Source organism: Rana temporaria, chromosome 1 (assembly GCF_905171775.1).
Source record: "Rana temporaria chromosome 1, aRanTem1.1, whole genome shotgun sequence".
Taxonomy (NCBI): Eukaryota; Metazoa; Chordata; class Amphibia; order Anura; family Ranidae; genus Rana; species Rana temporaria.
Window position 1 is genome coordinate 564815938 of NC_053489.1, and position 17072 is coordinate 564833009.

At 42.6% G+C, this 17072-nt stretch overlaps 1 protein-coding gene across 6 annotated transcripts in view; it reads right to left on the bottom strand.

Annotated features, from left to right (window-relative positions):
- The window catches only part of FAT1 (FAT atypical cadherin 1), a 302956-nt gene that overhangs the window by 124721 nt on the left and 161163 nt on the right, over positions 1-17072 (bottom strand). For all 6 annotated transcript variants that reach the window (XR_005745015.1, XM_040334417.1, XM_040334441.1 and 3 more), the window contains exon 7: positions 7008-7147. Coding sequence is in view for 5 of the 6 variants with exons in the window: in XM_040334417.1 (XP_040190351.1) it covers positions 7008-7147 (140 nt within the window). In the remaining variant the exon portion in view is untranslated. The remainder of the gene's footprint in view (positions 1-7007; positions 7148-17072) is intronic.

Below are 17072 nucleotides of genomic sequence, written 5' to 3' on the forward strand. Positions count from 1 at the left end.
ATGGAGAGGGAAGATGATTGACGGCCGGCTATAGCCTCGTACACACGGCCGAGGAACTCGACGTGCCAAACACATCGAGTTCCTCGGCCAGTTCAGCACTGAAGCCGCCGAGGAGCTCGGCGGGACGAGAGCTCCCATAGAACAATGAGGAAATAGAGAACATGTTCTCTATTTCCTCGCCGAGCTCCTCGTCGGCTTCCTCGGCCGAAAGTGTACACACGACCAGTTTCCTCGGCAGAATTCAGCCAGAAACTCGGTCGGAAGCTGAATTCTGCCGAGGAAACTGGTCGTGTGTACGGGGCCTATGGCGCGTCACGATTCCCGAAAATAGCCGGAGTGGGTCTCGGCTCTTCACGGCGCTATACGGCGCCTGCGCACAGACTAGGCGCAGGCGCTGTGAAGAGCCAAGTCCTATTTCGGCTATTTTGGGAGAAGCGTGACGAGCCATAGCTGGCCGTCAATCATGTTCCCCTCCTGATAGGAACGCCTACTCCCCGAGGGAGTCTGAAACTTCACTACGGCATTAAACTGTGAGTACGGGACCAAAAAATAAAATAAAGGCATACTATAGCTCGCGCTAGTATGCTTGATGGCATGCTAGAAAAAAAAATGTTTTTAGGGTGAACCCCCGCTTTAAGGCAGTGCAAAACCCAATGGCCCAGATCCACAAAGAAATTACGCAGGCGTATCTATTGATACGCTGCGTAATTTCTAAGATGCCCCGTCGTATCTTTGTTTTGTATCCACAAAACAAGATACGACTGAATGTGGGCTCGATCCGTCTGGCGTACGTCTCAGTACGCCATCGGATCTTAGGTGCATATTTACGCTGGCCGCTAGGTGGCGCTTCCGTCGATTTCCGCGTCGAGTATTAGTTAGTTAGATACGCCAATCCACAAACGTACGTCCGCCCGGCGCTTTTTTTTTTATGTTGTGTACATAAGGCTTTTTTCGGCGTAATGTTACCCCTGCTCTATGAGGCGTACGCAATGTTAAGTATGGACGTCGGGCCAGCGTCAAATTTTCCGTCATGTACGTCGTTTGCGTAAAACGTTCGCGAATAGGGCTTTGTGTAGAATTACGTTCACGTCGAAAGCATTGGCTTGTTGCTGGTTAATTTCGAGCATGCGCACTGGGATACCCCCACGGACGGTGCATGCGCCGTTCAAAAAAATGATGATTACGTGGGGTCAATAGGAATTACCATAAAACACGCTCTCATCCATTTGAATTGTGCGCCCTTACGCCGACACAGTTACACTATGCCGCCGTAACTTACGGCGCAAATTCTTTGAGGATACGGAAAATACGCTGTAAGTTACGGCAGCGTAGTGTATCTGAGATACGCTACGCCGGACGTATAGACGCGCCAAGGTACGTGGATCTGGCCCAATGTCTATGTGCAATCTTCAGTCATCCATGTCAGTCATAAAATTTTTACGTAAAAGAACAATTAGCATTAAATCTAATGCCTCATACACACAATCGGATTTTCCGACAAAAAAAATGTGTGACGGCAGGGTTTTGTCGGATAATCCGACCGTTTGTACGCTCCATCAGACAATTGTTGTTGGGATTTTTGACAACATGTTTTATAGCATGCTTTCAAATTTTCCAAAAACAAATGTGTCTTGTCGGATTATGCGATTGTGTATACACAAATCCGTTGAAAAAAAAAATCCAAAGTACAAACACGCATGCTACGAACCAATGCTAACCATAGCACAACATTATCAGAAGTTGCCCAAAGGGTGGTGCTAAAGAGCTGAAAAAAACACGTAGTTTTGTATTTGTTGGCTGAGAAAGTTTTGCCGTCTGTATGCAGAAGAAGTTCACAGCCAACGCCCTTCGCACAAAATTCCACGGGTTTGTCCGATGGAAATCCGATCGTGTGTACAAGACTTTACTGGTTCTTACAGGTTACTGCATTTATTTACGCTAGACATACATGGCTAGAATTTCTCTAGTCTGCCTGTGGGCTGAACAAGAGAAAATCATAAGATTCCCCCATCCAGGCTAATCAGTATGGCAGTAGGAATCTCCACTGCCAGCTATTGCTTTTAGGCAGCAAATGACAACTGTGGATACCCAAACAGTGACTGCATCTGATAGTTTGCAGTCACTATTTGGCTGAGAATTTTTTACTTTCAGTAAATAAATAAAAGAGTAGTATGGGGTATAAAAAAAAAAAAAAAACGTATACTCACCTAGGTGGATCGATGCTGCATCTGTCCCCCGCTGCCTCTGCAGTGAGAACTGAGCGATCAAATATCGCTTATCGCTCAATTCTCCCCCTCCGGTCTGAGCAGAGATCAGTCACCGCTCTCTGCTCTGCAACTTCAGCGATCACTGGAGTCCTGGGCTGAGGAGGGAGCATCTGGCTCAGTAATAGACTGAGCCAGTCCTGGTCCAGGCATTTGGCCTGCTGTCGGCTGAAAATGGGTCACAGGAGTGCAGAACAAACTGCGCTCCTGTGATCTATAGGAGAAGTAGGGCCAAAAAAAGCTTTGGCCATACTTTTTCTTTAACCAGTTGCTCACCGCCTACCGCCCACATCATGTATGTGAATTTGTTTAATAGCCACTGGTGGGCACTGGCCACTCGAGATCACTCCCCACAAAGATAAATATTTATTGCATTTTTTTTATTTGTAATGGTGGTGATCAGTGATTTTTAGTGGGACTGCGACATTGCGGCGGCCAGATCGACACCTAACTGACTCTTTTTTGGAAACTCTATTTTGTAGACACTATAACTTTTGTGCAAACCAATCAATCTACGCTTATTGGGATTTCCCAATATGTAGCAGAATACATATTGGTTTAACCAGTTAACAACCGCCCTATAGACGATATACGTCTACAAGGCGGTTGCTTAACTCTGGGAGGACGTCCATGGACGTCCTCCCAGAATGGCGCGCACACGGGAATGTCCATGACTGCCGGGTCCGGATCACGGTAAATCGCCGCTGATAGCGGCAGTTTACCATGTGATCGCTCCGTCAAATGACGGAGCGATCACTTGTAAACAAACGGCGTCATGTGATGACGCCGGTTCCTCCCTCCTATCTCTGTACCGAACGGTACAGTGTGAGAGGAGGGGGGGGGGAGAGAGTGGATGCAGCAGCAGCTGCTGTGGGCTGGATCTGTGACACATGCAGTCACAGATCCAGCAAGCCATCCATCCCTGCTCAGCCATCCCTGCCCCACACTGTGCTAAATACACAATACCCATACTGTGCAATACTCTGCAATACCCCACACTACTCTGCAATACCCCACACTACTCTGCAATACCCCACAATACTCTGCAATACCCCACAATACTCTGCAATACCCCACAATACCCTGCAACGTCGCCTATGGGGATTTTTAAGTAGCAAAGTTTGGCGCCATTCCACGAGTGTGTGCAATTTTCAAGGGTGACTGACATGTTGGGTATCTATTTACTCGGCGTAACTTCATCTTTCACATTTGTGCAAAAGAATGAAGAAAAAATACTAAATTTGCTAAATTTTATAACAGAAACAAAGAAAAATTCATTTTTTTCCCCCAAATTTTCAGTGTTTTTTCTCTTATAGCGCAAAAAATAAAAAACCCAACGGTGATTAAATACCACCGAAAAAAAGCTCTATTTGCGTGAAAAAAAGGACGAAAATTTCTTTTGGGTACAGTGTTGTATGACAGTAATTGTCATTCAAATTGTGAGAGCACCGAAAGCTGAAAATTCGTCTGGTTATTAAGGGGGTTTACGTGCCTAGTGATCAAGTGGTTAAACTCATGAAGATATTTGATTTTTTTTTTTTAATTGATTGGATTTTTTTTTTAGCAGAAAGTTAAATATATATATATATATTTTAAAGTTTCGTTTTATTTTTTATTTTTAGCGCAAAAAGATTGGTTCGGCCTGGAACTGCGCATGGAGATTGGAGGGGTGATTGGAGGCAGTTGGTAATGGTGGCTGCGGTGGCACCTCAGAGGGGGATGGAGGCAGGGGTGTTAGTGGCAGGGGGTGATTGGAGGCAGGGGGTGTTGGTGGCACCGCAGAGGGGGATGGTGGCACCGCAGAGGGTGTGGGATGGAGACAGGGGTTGTTGGTGGCACCACAGAGGGGGATGGAGGCAGGGGGTGATTGGAGGCAGGGAAAGTTTGTGGCACCGCAGAGGGGGGTGAAGACAGGGGGTGAAGACAGGGGGTGTTGGTGGCAGAGGGGAATGGAGGCAGGGGTTGATGTGACTAAATAATTTTCCCTTAATATATCGAAAATAACATAAATATTTATTTTTACCTTAATATCTACCTTAACCACTTCCATACCAGGTACTTACGCAGCTTCCCGCCCAAGCCAATTTTCAGCTTTCAGCACTGTCGCACTTTGAATGGCAATTGCGCGGTCATGCTACACTGTACCCAAACAAAATTGGCGTCCTTTTTTTCCCACAAATAGAGCTTTCTTTTGGTGGTATTTGATCACCTCTGCGATTTTTTTTTTTTGCGCAACAACTAAAAAAAGGCTGAAAATTTGGAAAAAAAAATACGTTTTTATTTTTTTCTGTTAATTTTTTTGTAAATAAGTTTTCTCTTTCAATTACGGGCACTGATATGGCGGCACTAATGGGCACCGATGAGATGGCACTGATGGACATCGATGAAGTAGTACTGACGGGCACAGATGAGGTGGCACTGATTGGCGGCGCTGGTATGCGACACTGATGGGCACACATAGGCGGCACTGATGGGCACACATAGGCGGCACTGATGGGCACACAGGCGGCACTGATGGGCACACAGGCGGCACTGATGGGCACACATAGGCGGCACTGATGGGCACACATAGGCAGCACTGATGGGCACACATAGGCGGCACTGATGGGCACACATAGGCGGCACTGATGTATACTTATGGGTGGCACAGATGGGCACTGCTAGGTGGGCACTGGGCATGGATGGGCACTGTGGGGTGGCGCTGATGGACACTGGGGTGGTGCTGATGGACACTGGGGTGGCGCTGATGGACACTGGGGTGGCAGCACTGATTGTTGCCAGTCAGTGCCCATTTGTGGGCACTGACTGGCATCTTTTTTCTTTATGCTTTTTTTTTTTTTTTTTTTTTAAACTTTTTTTTTTTTCTGTTTTTTTTTTTTTTTTTTTTGCCCACCCTGGTGGTCCAGGGTGGGCATCCCTGGTGGTCCAGGGTGGCGATCCGAGGGGGGGCTGCGCTGATAACCAATCAGCGCGAACCCCCCCTGTCAGGAGAGCCGCCGATCGGCTATCCTCTACTCGCGTCTGTCAGACGCGAGGAGGAAGAGCCATCGGCGGCTCTTCCTGTTTACATCGTGATCAGCCGTGGTTGGACACGGCTGATCACGTGGTAAAGAGTCTCCGCCGGAGGCTCTTTACCGAGATCGGAGATGCAGGGTGTCAGACTGACACCCCGCATCACCGATCGCCGCGATGCGCGCCCCCACGGGCGCGCGCGGCATGAAATCCTGCAGGACGTTCTGGAACGTCCTGTCAGGATTTCATAACCACTTCCCGGACGTAAATCGGCCATAGGCCGGGCGGGAAGTGGTTAAATCACATTGCTATTTGCCCAGCGTAGTTGTTTGTTGCCTAAATATGAAATTTGCACCTAAAAATGTAATTTAGTAACTTTTGTGAAATGCCAGTAAAAACTTGGCTGCGCCAGTAAATTTCAGGTGTCGTGCCAGTAAATTTCAATCTGGTAGGTTGGCAACACTGTGCTGGATACACTCTGAGGATGGCTGCCTTCTTTTAAATCACCCCCTTACCATGGTTCAACTTTGTTTTACCTAAAGACTGACTAATCAAATGTACATTATTACAAACTAAGGGCATTGCCTCCTGGAGCGCCAGATACCCAATTTACCTTCACTATTATTTAAAAAGCCTGCTATTGTTTATGTGACCTTTTGTACAATATACTTGATTTTGTGTATGGGATTCACATGGTCCCAATAGTCATATTGTTGTAAAAGACTTCAAAAACGTGTCACTGTTTTTCTACTTCATATTATGGCTAAACTTTTCTGAATCAGTACAAAAAAAAACTCTGCCCTATGACTTGACATGAGCTTTGAATGTGCCAATGTGTTTAAAGCTAAAGTTTAGTTATGTAGCTTAAACCAATGTAAGCATGTACTGTATGTGCTATGCATGCAGGATCCCCGTAGAAGCTGGAAATGCCTGTAGTAAGCGTCACTACTACAGTGACTGCCACTAGCTTCCAGGTGAAAGGCTGTTTAGTGAACACAGAAGGTCCATTCAGAGGAGACTCTGCATTTTGTTCAATAAATGCAAAGTGTTCTCTGATTGGCGGAGGTAGAGATTGTGACCTCACCGCCCCTCCTCTCTACCATGTTCAGTTGTTATACCTTGCATTCATTCAGAAAATGAAAGGTGTTTACTGAATGGGACCTGTGCCAAGTGAGTGACCTTCTTGAAAATGCTTTATCAAACACTCAAAGCTGATCTGAAAGCCATATTTCCCGAAATACACCTTTGTTATTCTTCTTCAGAACATGCCTTATGTTGAAAATATGTCGTTAGGTTTTTTTTACTGTTTAAAAGTCATTCTTGGCACATTCTCTGTACAGCTGTGTGATGGCATTGCCTTTCCAGTGTTGGACACAATTATGTAGGAATGTGGTGAACTTCAGCGAAATGCCACTCCTAGCAGTGAAGGATTTAATATGCTTGCGTTATCCTTCTGAAATGTTTATTGTTGTCTGTAGGGGTTACAATATGCTGTTTTGCTTAAATATGTTCTAAAATGTACTAGATAACACTCAAAGTGACTGGCTGTGCATTCCTCCAGAGCCTTATCTGTCTAGATTAACCCCCTCCGGCTGCAGCAGAGCACGCAACATGAGAACTTTTCGTTTAAGCATTTCACAAACATTTTAGGTTAGTGTCATATACAACTTATAACAGCTACGGGCACAGAAAAAATATTCCTTTTAAACACTTCATTAGCAATTCAATTACCTGTGTACTGATAGATCTTGTCCCATCTGTTGCCTCCACTGTCAAGTTGTAATTAGATTTCTGTTCTGCATCGAGAGGTCTAGCAACAATGATGGTTCCAGTGCCCTTGTCCACATCAAACCGGCTGTCGTAGTTTCCACCTGGTTAGAATAAGTAAGGCATTTATAAATAAGCATCTCTACAAGGGGCAGTTGTGACACAGAAGATCAACAGAGGCCATGGCACTACAGGAACGAAAAAGTGTGTGGTAAGAAAGAGTGAGACATCCCATTACAGTGATCAACAAGCTTAAAGACACGAACAAGAACAGGGACATATACTATACTGATACAGACATATAGAGGCAAGGCAAAAACTTCACAGTACAACAGAAAGAGAAAAAAAAGGAGAAAAAATATCTCTAGATTTATCAAATAAACTACCGTATATACTAATGAAACACGTGAATCAACATAGGAGTAAGCAATACATGGCTCTCAAGGTGTCAGCTGTGCAACCATCTGACTGGCAAGTACATTGATTGATTGATATATATATATATATATATATATATATCAAACAGGCACATACAAGCACATCAAGTACTGTTAGAACTTAAAGAGACACCAGGGGAGATGTACTAAAATTGGTGCGCTCTGAATCCGGTACAACTGTGCATGGTAACCAATCAGCTTCTAACTTCAGCTTGTTCAATTAAGCTTTGGCAAATAAAACCTGGAAGCTGAGAGTTTTTTGAGCTGCACCAAATTTTGCACATCCCAATTTTAATAAACAACTTCCACTATTTTTGGATGCATGTATCCCAAACACAGTGTCTATTTAAATACAGAAAATGGCCGGCACACCGATGACCCGATGAACAGAATTCACATGTTACAACAGAAGATAAAATTTACTGATATCTCAGGGGCATGGAGGTCTCCTCCATCAAGGTCACAAATGTGAACATGAATGTTCTTCACTGATTATATCTTCTGTTGTGGCATGCATGTATCTAAAAGACGGTCTCTCTTTTAGTACTAAGAGTTCTTAATATCTCCCACCACACGTATTCAATGTGGAGGTATGTGTGTAGGACAGAAGTGTTCCTAATCATTAAAATACATGTCTAATACTTGCTAGTGATGTCACCACTGTATTTCGTTCTTGGAAAGCTTGAAGTGGCACTAGGAACTTAAGCGTCTGGCACTACCAGGTGTTCGATGCCCGTGTCTCCTTGCTTTATGCTGTAATTCCATTGCCAGCCACTACATCAGTATAATGTATGCCTGTAGCTCTGAAGGGACACAATATTAAGGTAGTGAGTGGGAGAACAGCACAGAGTGGGAAATATGCAGGCATCTGACACACTCAGAAGTGTCAAACTTTAAAGATTCTACTGACAATTATAGCTTCGCAAAAAAGCAAAGATTCCATTCTACTGAGGTGGTACAGGTAAGTATTAGACTTATTCTCTTACAAGGAGAAAAGTATCCGAACAACAGCATCTCTTTGAAACAAAACCCGCTACAAGTGAAACATTGAGGCTACCATTGTTTCACTTGACTTTGTACATTCTATCCGACTGGCTGTCTTGGTGACCCACCTGCTTCAATACACAGAAGAAGAATTCACATAGTAAAGTCAGAAGTCTTTATCCCCGCTTAGATTGTAAGCTTTAACGAGCAGGGCCCTCTGATCCCTCCTGTATTGAATTGTATTGTAACTGTACTGTCTGCCCTCATGTTGTAAAGCACTGTGTAAACTGTTAGTGCTATATAAATCCTGTATAATAATAATCATCTACATTCATGCTCCCATTCAGTCAAAGTACTGAAGCCAACTAGCATTTTCAGAAGGAGTGTCCTTCAATGGTAGCCACCATGCTTTTCTCACAATAAGTCCAACCTGGCTCATCTGCTGTAATCACTGCTAGGACTCCGACAATTAGAGAGGATTTTCATACCTAGCAAGAAGACAACCAACTTGCCATACATGGAGAGAACTTACTGGTAAAACAAGTAGTTTTAATGGAAACTGACTGCCATGTTGAGTATATGGTAGCATATATACTGTACATATGTTCTGTAAGGATTTTAAGCCTGTATACGCTTAAAAACTCACAGCACCTCCAAATACCTCAAACTTCCTTTAAGATTTTTATTTTTGTTTGGAAACAGACAACTACATTTCCTCATACAGTGTTACTTTAACATCGAGAGAGCCAAAGATTGCATGCCCCAAATCACATCAAACAAAAAAATTATAATTAAAATTGATTGATAAGGGAGTAGTCTTAAGGGTCATCCTATGAACTTTATCTAGATATATATAAATATATGTACACACAGGCTACATATAGTAACTGGTTCTTATCAGCAGTCAGTTTTAATGACTCTGCAGTAGCTTTCATGATCATAGTCATCAAATTACATTAAACGTATATGATTTCTAAAGCAATATATCATTTGCATATAACTGATGATGACTTTTAGATTGAAGGATTCTTCAATTTTTTAACTAGCTGACATAAAATGATAGCCACAAGCTAATAAGTATGCCCTAATTACTCCAATATCAATCTGTTGGAAAGCCAGTGGAAAAATTTGTCCTTGACAGAAAAAAAAAAAAAGAATTAAACACAGAGCTCCTAAGATAAGCTTGAGGCCCTGGTAATGAGTAAAAAAAAATAAAAAAAGAGAACTGAATCCCAAACAAATGTTTTGCTGTATGCTGTGATGGTTCTACAATGAGTTTCTGAATAAAGGATCCTATTGTAGCAGATACCTTCTGCTACACAGTTGTGGTCACAAGCCATCTGAACGATGTAAAATACTTCATTAGATAGGTCATCTCCTGGCAGCACTCATAGTAAAGACAGAACAGACAGATAAAAAACATGGACACGTCAATGTCTAAATCCACTATATTACATTTTTATTGGAAATTCAATCTCACCTACCAGATATTATAACCAATATACAGTAACCGGTTTACTCACAACACAACCCTGCCTATAATTCTGAAGAAAACCTAAGCCCATTATCAAAAGTACAGTATTTAAAGGGTAACCCAGGCAATGGCCATTTATTGCATTATTGGTTCATCACCATTATTAATCAAGATCGGTGCTGGATTTGGCCTTTGTATGCACTTATGCTTAGCATTTCATTTCTTCACTCGACTATACTGCTCTTCTCTAGCCATGTATGATGCTAAGAAGCAGTGGCATTCTACAGGCTGCAGTATCACAGGTCTAATTACCAATTAGCATTAGGCTAAAGCATCGTACACACGCTCGGTTTACTCTGCAAGAACCAGCAAGAAAACTGCTGACAAAGCTTTCTTGCCGAGTATACCGTGCGTGTGTATGAGGCTTTCAGGTTTCTCATCAAGAAAACTGCCTAAAATCTCGACGAGAAAAATAGAGAACCTGCTCTCTATTTTCTCGTCGTGATTCTCAGCAGTGTTTTCCTGCCGAGAAACCCGAGAGTGTGTATACTTACCTGTCGCCGTGGAAACCCGCGCATGCTCAAAATGACTTTGACGCACGCGCGGTAGCTTCCTAGGCATAGGTAGGGTGAAGCAAGATTGCGGTGACGGAATCGAATTTGACGAGCGCATGCGCTTGCCTTCCAAAAGAACCGTGGTTCTTTTGAAAGGAGTGTCTGTACGTCTGGCCGCGAGATTCTGGCCCATGTGTACGAGGCTTCAGGGATGAAGCTCTCAGCCTGTAGTACTAATACTTAATTTCAGTTTTAAATAATGTAAGGGATGATTAGAACCTCTGTCAGGTTTATTTTTCTGTGTTTGTCCAGTTGGGGAGATTTTCCTTTACTTTCTGTCCCAGAGACACAACAGAAAGTGAGAAAAAAATTCTTCAAAGTTGGGAAATCCTCTCTTCCCTTGGTTATTACCAAAACAGGCATCTCCACTGGAAGACTTTCCATTATCTCCTGGAAAACTATAACATTTTTGATTTCCTATCAAAAGGAAAGGAAACATTTTCTCTTGCAGTGGAACTGCCCTCACACTGCAAGGACTCAATACTCAAATATGTCAAGGGAGATAAAAAATAACTATTACTCATCTGATCCCTCACCACCACAAGTGTACTCCAGGTTGTAAGACCGGTCCCCCCTCAGTCTTTTCCTCCTCTAAAGACATCAAGATTCCATAGCCTTGCAATGGATGTGACGCTGCTGCGGGAAAGCCCACTCCAATAGAGAAAGGGAGAGTGCATACGTTCCAGGGAGTGGAGGATTGGGTAAGTAAAACTGCTGTTTCCAGTCCCCTAGACCTAAATGATCATTTAACCTTTCCAGTTTGAGTGCAGCTGCACTGCAAAGGAGGGATGTTCCTTTCTGTTGTGATGGGCTTTAAAGTAGAAGTAAGGGCAAGTAGATGAAAGTAAAGGAAGTAAACTCTAATCTTGAAAGTATTCCCTGTCCCCTTCTCCTACGTAGATCTGTATACTTAACTTTTTTAAATCCGGTCTAGTCTTGTGATTCAGCAGCTCCAATTGCCAGGGCCATGACATCACCAAAAGCCTCCCATGGCCCAGCCATTGTCAGCGCTCCCGCCTCTCCACTGCAGCAGATGCTCACTGACACAGGAGCAGCTGGATCACGTTAGCGGACCAGAATAAAAACTGGTAAGTACACAGATCTTTTTATACAAGGTATGCAGGATAGGTAGGAGGAGGGAGGAGGAAACATTTTTAAGAATAGTTAGAGTTAGCCTTTTTTTACACTTTAAGGTTTTTGCATATATAGTACAGTATATACCATATTTTTTGTAGCATTACAGCAGTTTAGGTTCAAAATTAAAATGGTGGGTGATAAATTAGCATTCAGGGCCCTGCTACACTTCCACACTCTGATTTTTGGATGTGCTGGTAGACCATTAATTTCAATGGGCTGCCTAAACACAATGCAAATGAAATAACGCATATTATTGCACCACAAAATAAGAAATAGTCCCTCAATCTTTCAAATCTTGTTAAAGATATATAATTAACCATTTCAAAGGGATTGAAGATCAAAAAACATGTTTTGAAGATGAAGGGATGTTAAGCAAATGCTAATGCTACTGGCAAATAAAACCTTTTTTAATCCATGCATGCAAGCTTCTTTTTAAATGGTGTTTATGCATTTGTAATTTTTAAAAATTTCACATGGATTTTCATAAACTGAATCATTCTAGCAGCTATTAATGAAGTGATGTTCTTCTGCAGAAGAGTAAATGTCACGGAATGTGTAGGGAGGACACTTGTGATATAACTCTTTTATTCAGAGTTGGCTGGGGAGCCCTGTGAATCAAGATGTCAAGTTTAAGGAATAACGTGTGATGTGACACTGTCCAGCAGCAGAGTGTGGAATATGATTTTCCCCAGCTAAACTGGGAAGAGACAACCAGGGTAGGCTGTGGATTTAGCGGCTCCCGCCAGTAGAAGATTACTGTGTATGTACAATCTTCAGATTTCTCATTTTTCCTGAAATCCTTGCTGTTGCCATTACAATCCATGTATAATACATTAAATATATAAACAAGCTTTAACCAGAGCGTTGCAATTACAGTGAGCAACATATATCTGCAATTTATAATCAGCAGTTAACAGATAAATCTTTGAGAAACAGTGCTTAATTGCACAACATCTGGTGGGATTAAAACAAAGTTGAGGATCAGCAGATGGATGAACAAACCTTTCCTGAACATGTAAATGTGGATAAAAACAGAGAATTAAAGCCAAATCATTATGGTTGTTAAAAGTGCAATTGTTTAGTAAGGTAAGCATCTCTGAAAAAAACAATACAGGCTTAAAAGTTCCCACCTTTGATTGCAAAACGGAAGTTGACGCTTTTCTGCCAAAGTTAGAAATTACCAAGCAATTCAGATTCAGTGCAGTCTGGTAATGTTGAGATTATTTTAAACTAATGTGACTATAGGTATTTACAATAAAAATCAAAGCAAATTTAAGGCCATCCATACTTGACGTGATCCTTTTAGGGGGTCAACAAGATTAAGAAGGCACTAACCTAAACAGAAAGCAGCTGTTCATCTGCAATTTGCTAAAATATCACCCTGTAGCGGAGCATATGGCACCGATCCTATTGAACTCCTCTGGCTGGTTGAATAGCAGGTCCCCACCCCTCCCCAGCTGCTGTGGTTTCTTCTGTTGATCCCTAATCATAGTACCTAGTAGCGGTGATGCTCTGTAGGGGTTGGTGGGAGGAACCACAGTGGCCAGTGGTGGACATGCTATTCTACACAAAGGGGGGTTATTTACGAAAGGCAAATCCAATTTGCACTACAAGTGCAAACTACAAGTGCAAAGTGCACTTAAAATTGCACTGAAAGTGCACTTCGCTGTAAATCTGAGGGATAAATCTGAAACGAGGGGAAGCTCTGCTGATTTTATTATCCAATCACGTGCAAGCTAAAATGCTGTTTTTTTATTTGCATGTCCTCCTTGGATCTACAGTGACTGCACTTCCAAGTGCACTTTCAGTGCAATTTCAAGTGCACTTTACACTTGTAGAGCGAAGTGGATTTTCCTTTAGTAAATAACCACTGAGTTGCTTTCTTCTCAGGTTGATACCTTTGCAAATTTGCTGACACTTTTACAGGGTCAGGCCCCGTACACACGACCGAGTTTCTCGGCAGAATTCAGCCACAAACTCGATCGGAGCCATATTCTGCCGAGAAACGCGGTCGTGTGTACTCTTTTGGCAGAGGAAACCGACGAGGAACTTGTCGAGCCAAATAGAGAACATGTTCTCTATTTCCTCGTTAGTCAATGAGGAAACTTGGCTCGCCGAGATCCTCGGCGGCTTCACAAGGAACTCGACGAGCAAAACGATGTGTTTTGCCCGTCGAGTTTCTCGGACGTGTGTACGGGGCCTGACTTTAAAATATAAGTGCAGTCAAAACTTTTTCGTTTTGGATAGGGCGGAGAAGAATTTAAACCACTGTTTTATACTGCTACATGGGGCCCTAAATTCACACTTGTCCATTCTCTGAAAAGTGATCCCCACCTAAGCAGCCACTGTCACATGTTCAGGAGGTGATCCTGCAACCTCTTTTATGCCTGATTCGTTATATCAATTGCTACTGGAACTAAAGAACCACAACTGCAAGCCAAACATTTGGTTCACAATTTTGATGCGGTCAGTTGACTTGAATTGGCCAAGTTTGACAGGCAGTGCCATCTGTCAACTTGACGTGGCCCATTAAATCTGCACGTGAACAGCACCCTCCAACTTGTAGGCTTTAGGTGGGCAATCAAGGTAAAAATACAGCTCAACCACTTGTTTTTAAAAAAGCTTGACAGAGGTCTTTCTCTACTCTATTTATATCTAAAAACGAAAAAAAGTTTTGGCTAGGCATAAATTTTATATGACAAACATCCACAAGGTACTACTTACAAAGGCTTTATGACTAACTACCCCTCTGTTCCTCCTGCAAAGTACACTTATGGAAGGCCACTACATCAGGAAGCCAGATCTAGCAGTCCTTCAGCATTACTACCAATTATGAGTTAAGAGGGCCACTTACCCCTAAATCTTGCCTCTACTAAGGGATCAACTGAAGTTCATACAGTGTATGACCAGCTTTTTATATGGGTATATTTTACCAACTGGTAATCTTTATCTTTTTTTTTTTTTTTTTTACACCATCTTTACAGCATCATTTACTGCAGATAAAGCAAATCAGAAAGAATTTTCACAAATATTAATCAAGGAGATGAATATCCAGGTATACATCTGCCTTTTTATAAAACAACTGCTATCAGTCACTAGGAAACAATTGCTTCTAGTCTCTATGAAACAACTGATAGCAGGGACTTGGCAGGCAGCTGAACATGCCTACACTAATCAGTGACACAAATCTCCAGCGATAGAAATTACCATGCCATTTAACAGAGTCCTATCTGTATTCCACTTTATTATAGAAGTTATAAAATAATATTAGAGTCTGCATTGTGGTCAGCTTTTCATCAACTCCCACATCCTTATTATCATTTTATGCACTGGGAATTGGTGCAGAAAAAAGGAGACTGGCAGCTTTTCATTAGATCAGTTACAACGGAAATCTATAGTAAATATCAAAAAAAATCCAAATCTAACTTTCTGGCTTGTGAATTAGCGAGGGAATGAGCTTCACAGCGGCAATAAAAGAGAATCCTGGTAACCTTGAATGTGCATTATGTGGCTGCACATACACCCTCAGGCTGGGCTTTCATTCAGTTACAGCTCTGCCTTCAGCAGCATTACCATGTCAATGGCGAAGCTTGTCTTTGGCTCGCACGTTTACAAGATCGCTTACTGAAAATGGATTAAAATCAGAACAGCAGCTGGAGATGTGGCAGCGTGTATAGAAATTGCGGGTTGTCAGCATTGGGCCACTTTGTTTTTTTAATTGCCTGCATTTTATACAAAGGTGCCTGGGAGCAAATTGCTTTGCATTATAACACAACATATAGTCATTTTTCAAGAACAAAATATTTTAGACATCTGGGAAATATATAACATGTTCATTTTAACTGTATGAAAGCTACTGGATCTTTATTTAGACTGAAAGAGATTTTTAAGTTAAGGTGAAAAAAAATGAAAGACTTGCCCAGGGTCTAGGTCATTAGACGAGGAGGAGCTGTCTTGGGCCACACATAAAATACAGTAACAAGAAGTATAGGTAATGAGCAGACAAAGTTGGGCAGATCACAAGTTAAAGTTGTTGTAAAGGCAGAAGTTTTTTTTTATCTTTATGCATTCTATGCATTCAGATAAAAAGCCTACTGTGTGCGGCAGCCCTCCTAATACTTACCTGAGGTCCATCTCGATCCAGCAATGTTGAACGAGAGACTTGGCTGTCCAGGACTCCTCTCCTCACAGCAGTGTGTCTGAATGGACACACGGAGCTGCAGCTCGGCTTGGGTGCCCCCATAGCAAGCTGCGTGCTTTGGGGGCACTCAACAGGAGGGAGAGGCCAGGATTGCCAAAAAGGACCTGAGGTGGATCTGGGCTGCTCTGTGCAAAAACCACTGAACAGAGCAGGTAAGTATAACATGTTTGTTATTTTTACACAAAATAACTAGACTTTAGTATAACTTTAACAATCACTATTAAATATACAGGCCCGGATTCACAAAGACTTACGCCGACATAAGTCCATGGATGCGCTGTCGTATCTATGCGTTTGATTCTGCAAAGGAGATACGCCTGAATTTCGGCTCCATCCGACCGACGTAAGTCTCCTACGCCGTCGTATCTTGGGCGCATATTTACGCTGGCCGCAAGGGGCGCTTCCATTGATTTACTCATCGAATATGTAAATTACCAAGATAAGCCGATTCACGAACGTACTTGCGCCCGTCGCATGAGTATACGCCGTTTACGTAAGGCGTACGTCTGGCGTAAAGATAAACCACCAAATAGGAAGCGCAGCCAATGCAAAGGTATGGACGACGGAACAGCCGTTGGATTTTACGTCATTTACGTAAGTTGTATGTGAATTGGGGTGGGCGTTAATTTCAATACATCACGCCCACTACCTGCCTACTTTGAATTAGGCGGGCTTACGCCGGCCCATTTATGCTACGCCGCCGTAACTTAGGGAGCAAGTGCTTTGTGAATACTGCTCTTGCCTCTCTAGGTTACGTTGGTGTAGCGCATATGAGCTGCGCTACGCCCGCTCAAATATACGCCGCTGTACGTGAATCTGGGCCAATGTATCTGAGTGCAACAAAAAAATAATGCAATAGTTGACACTGTTTTTGATAACGCATCAATATCTGGTTTAATGAATGTAGTAGCAACTCTCAATTAATTCTTAAGGAGCTCATCAGATATTTTGCTTCCAATTCTGCCCTTTGTGTGCTTCATCCTTGAAAATAGTTTCCCATAAATATAGGTGCTGTCAAAAATTTGATGACATGAATATGGCGTGATTGTGAAGAGTGGGATTTTTTTTTTTTGGATTAGATAAAAGTCCAGTCAAATTTTTCTTCAGACGCATGTGTTTGCTAAGTGTAAGCACATTTTTACAAAAAAACTGGGCCGATTGTTGAGCCGCAATCGTGGGCTT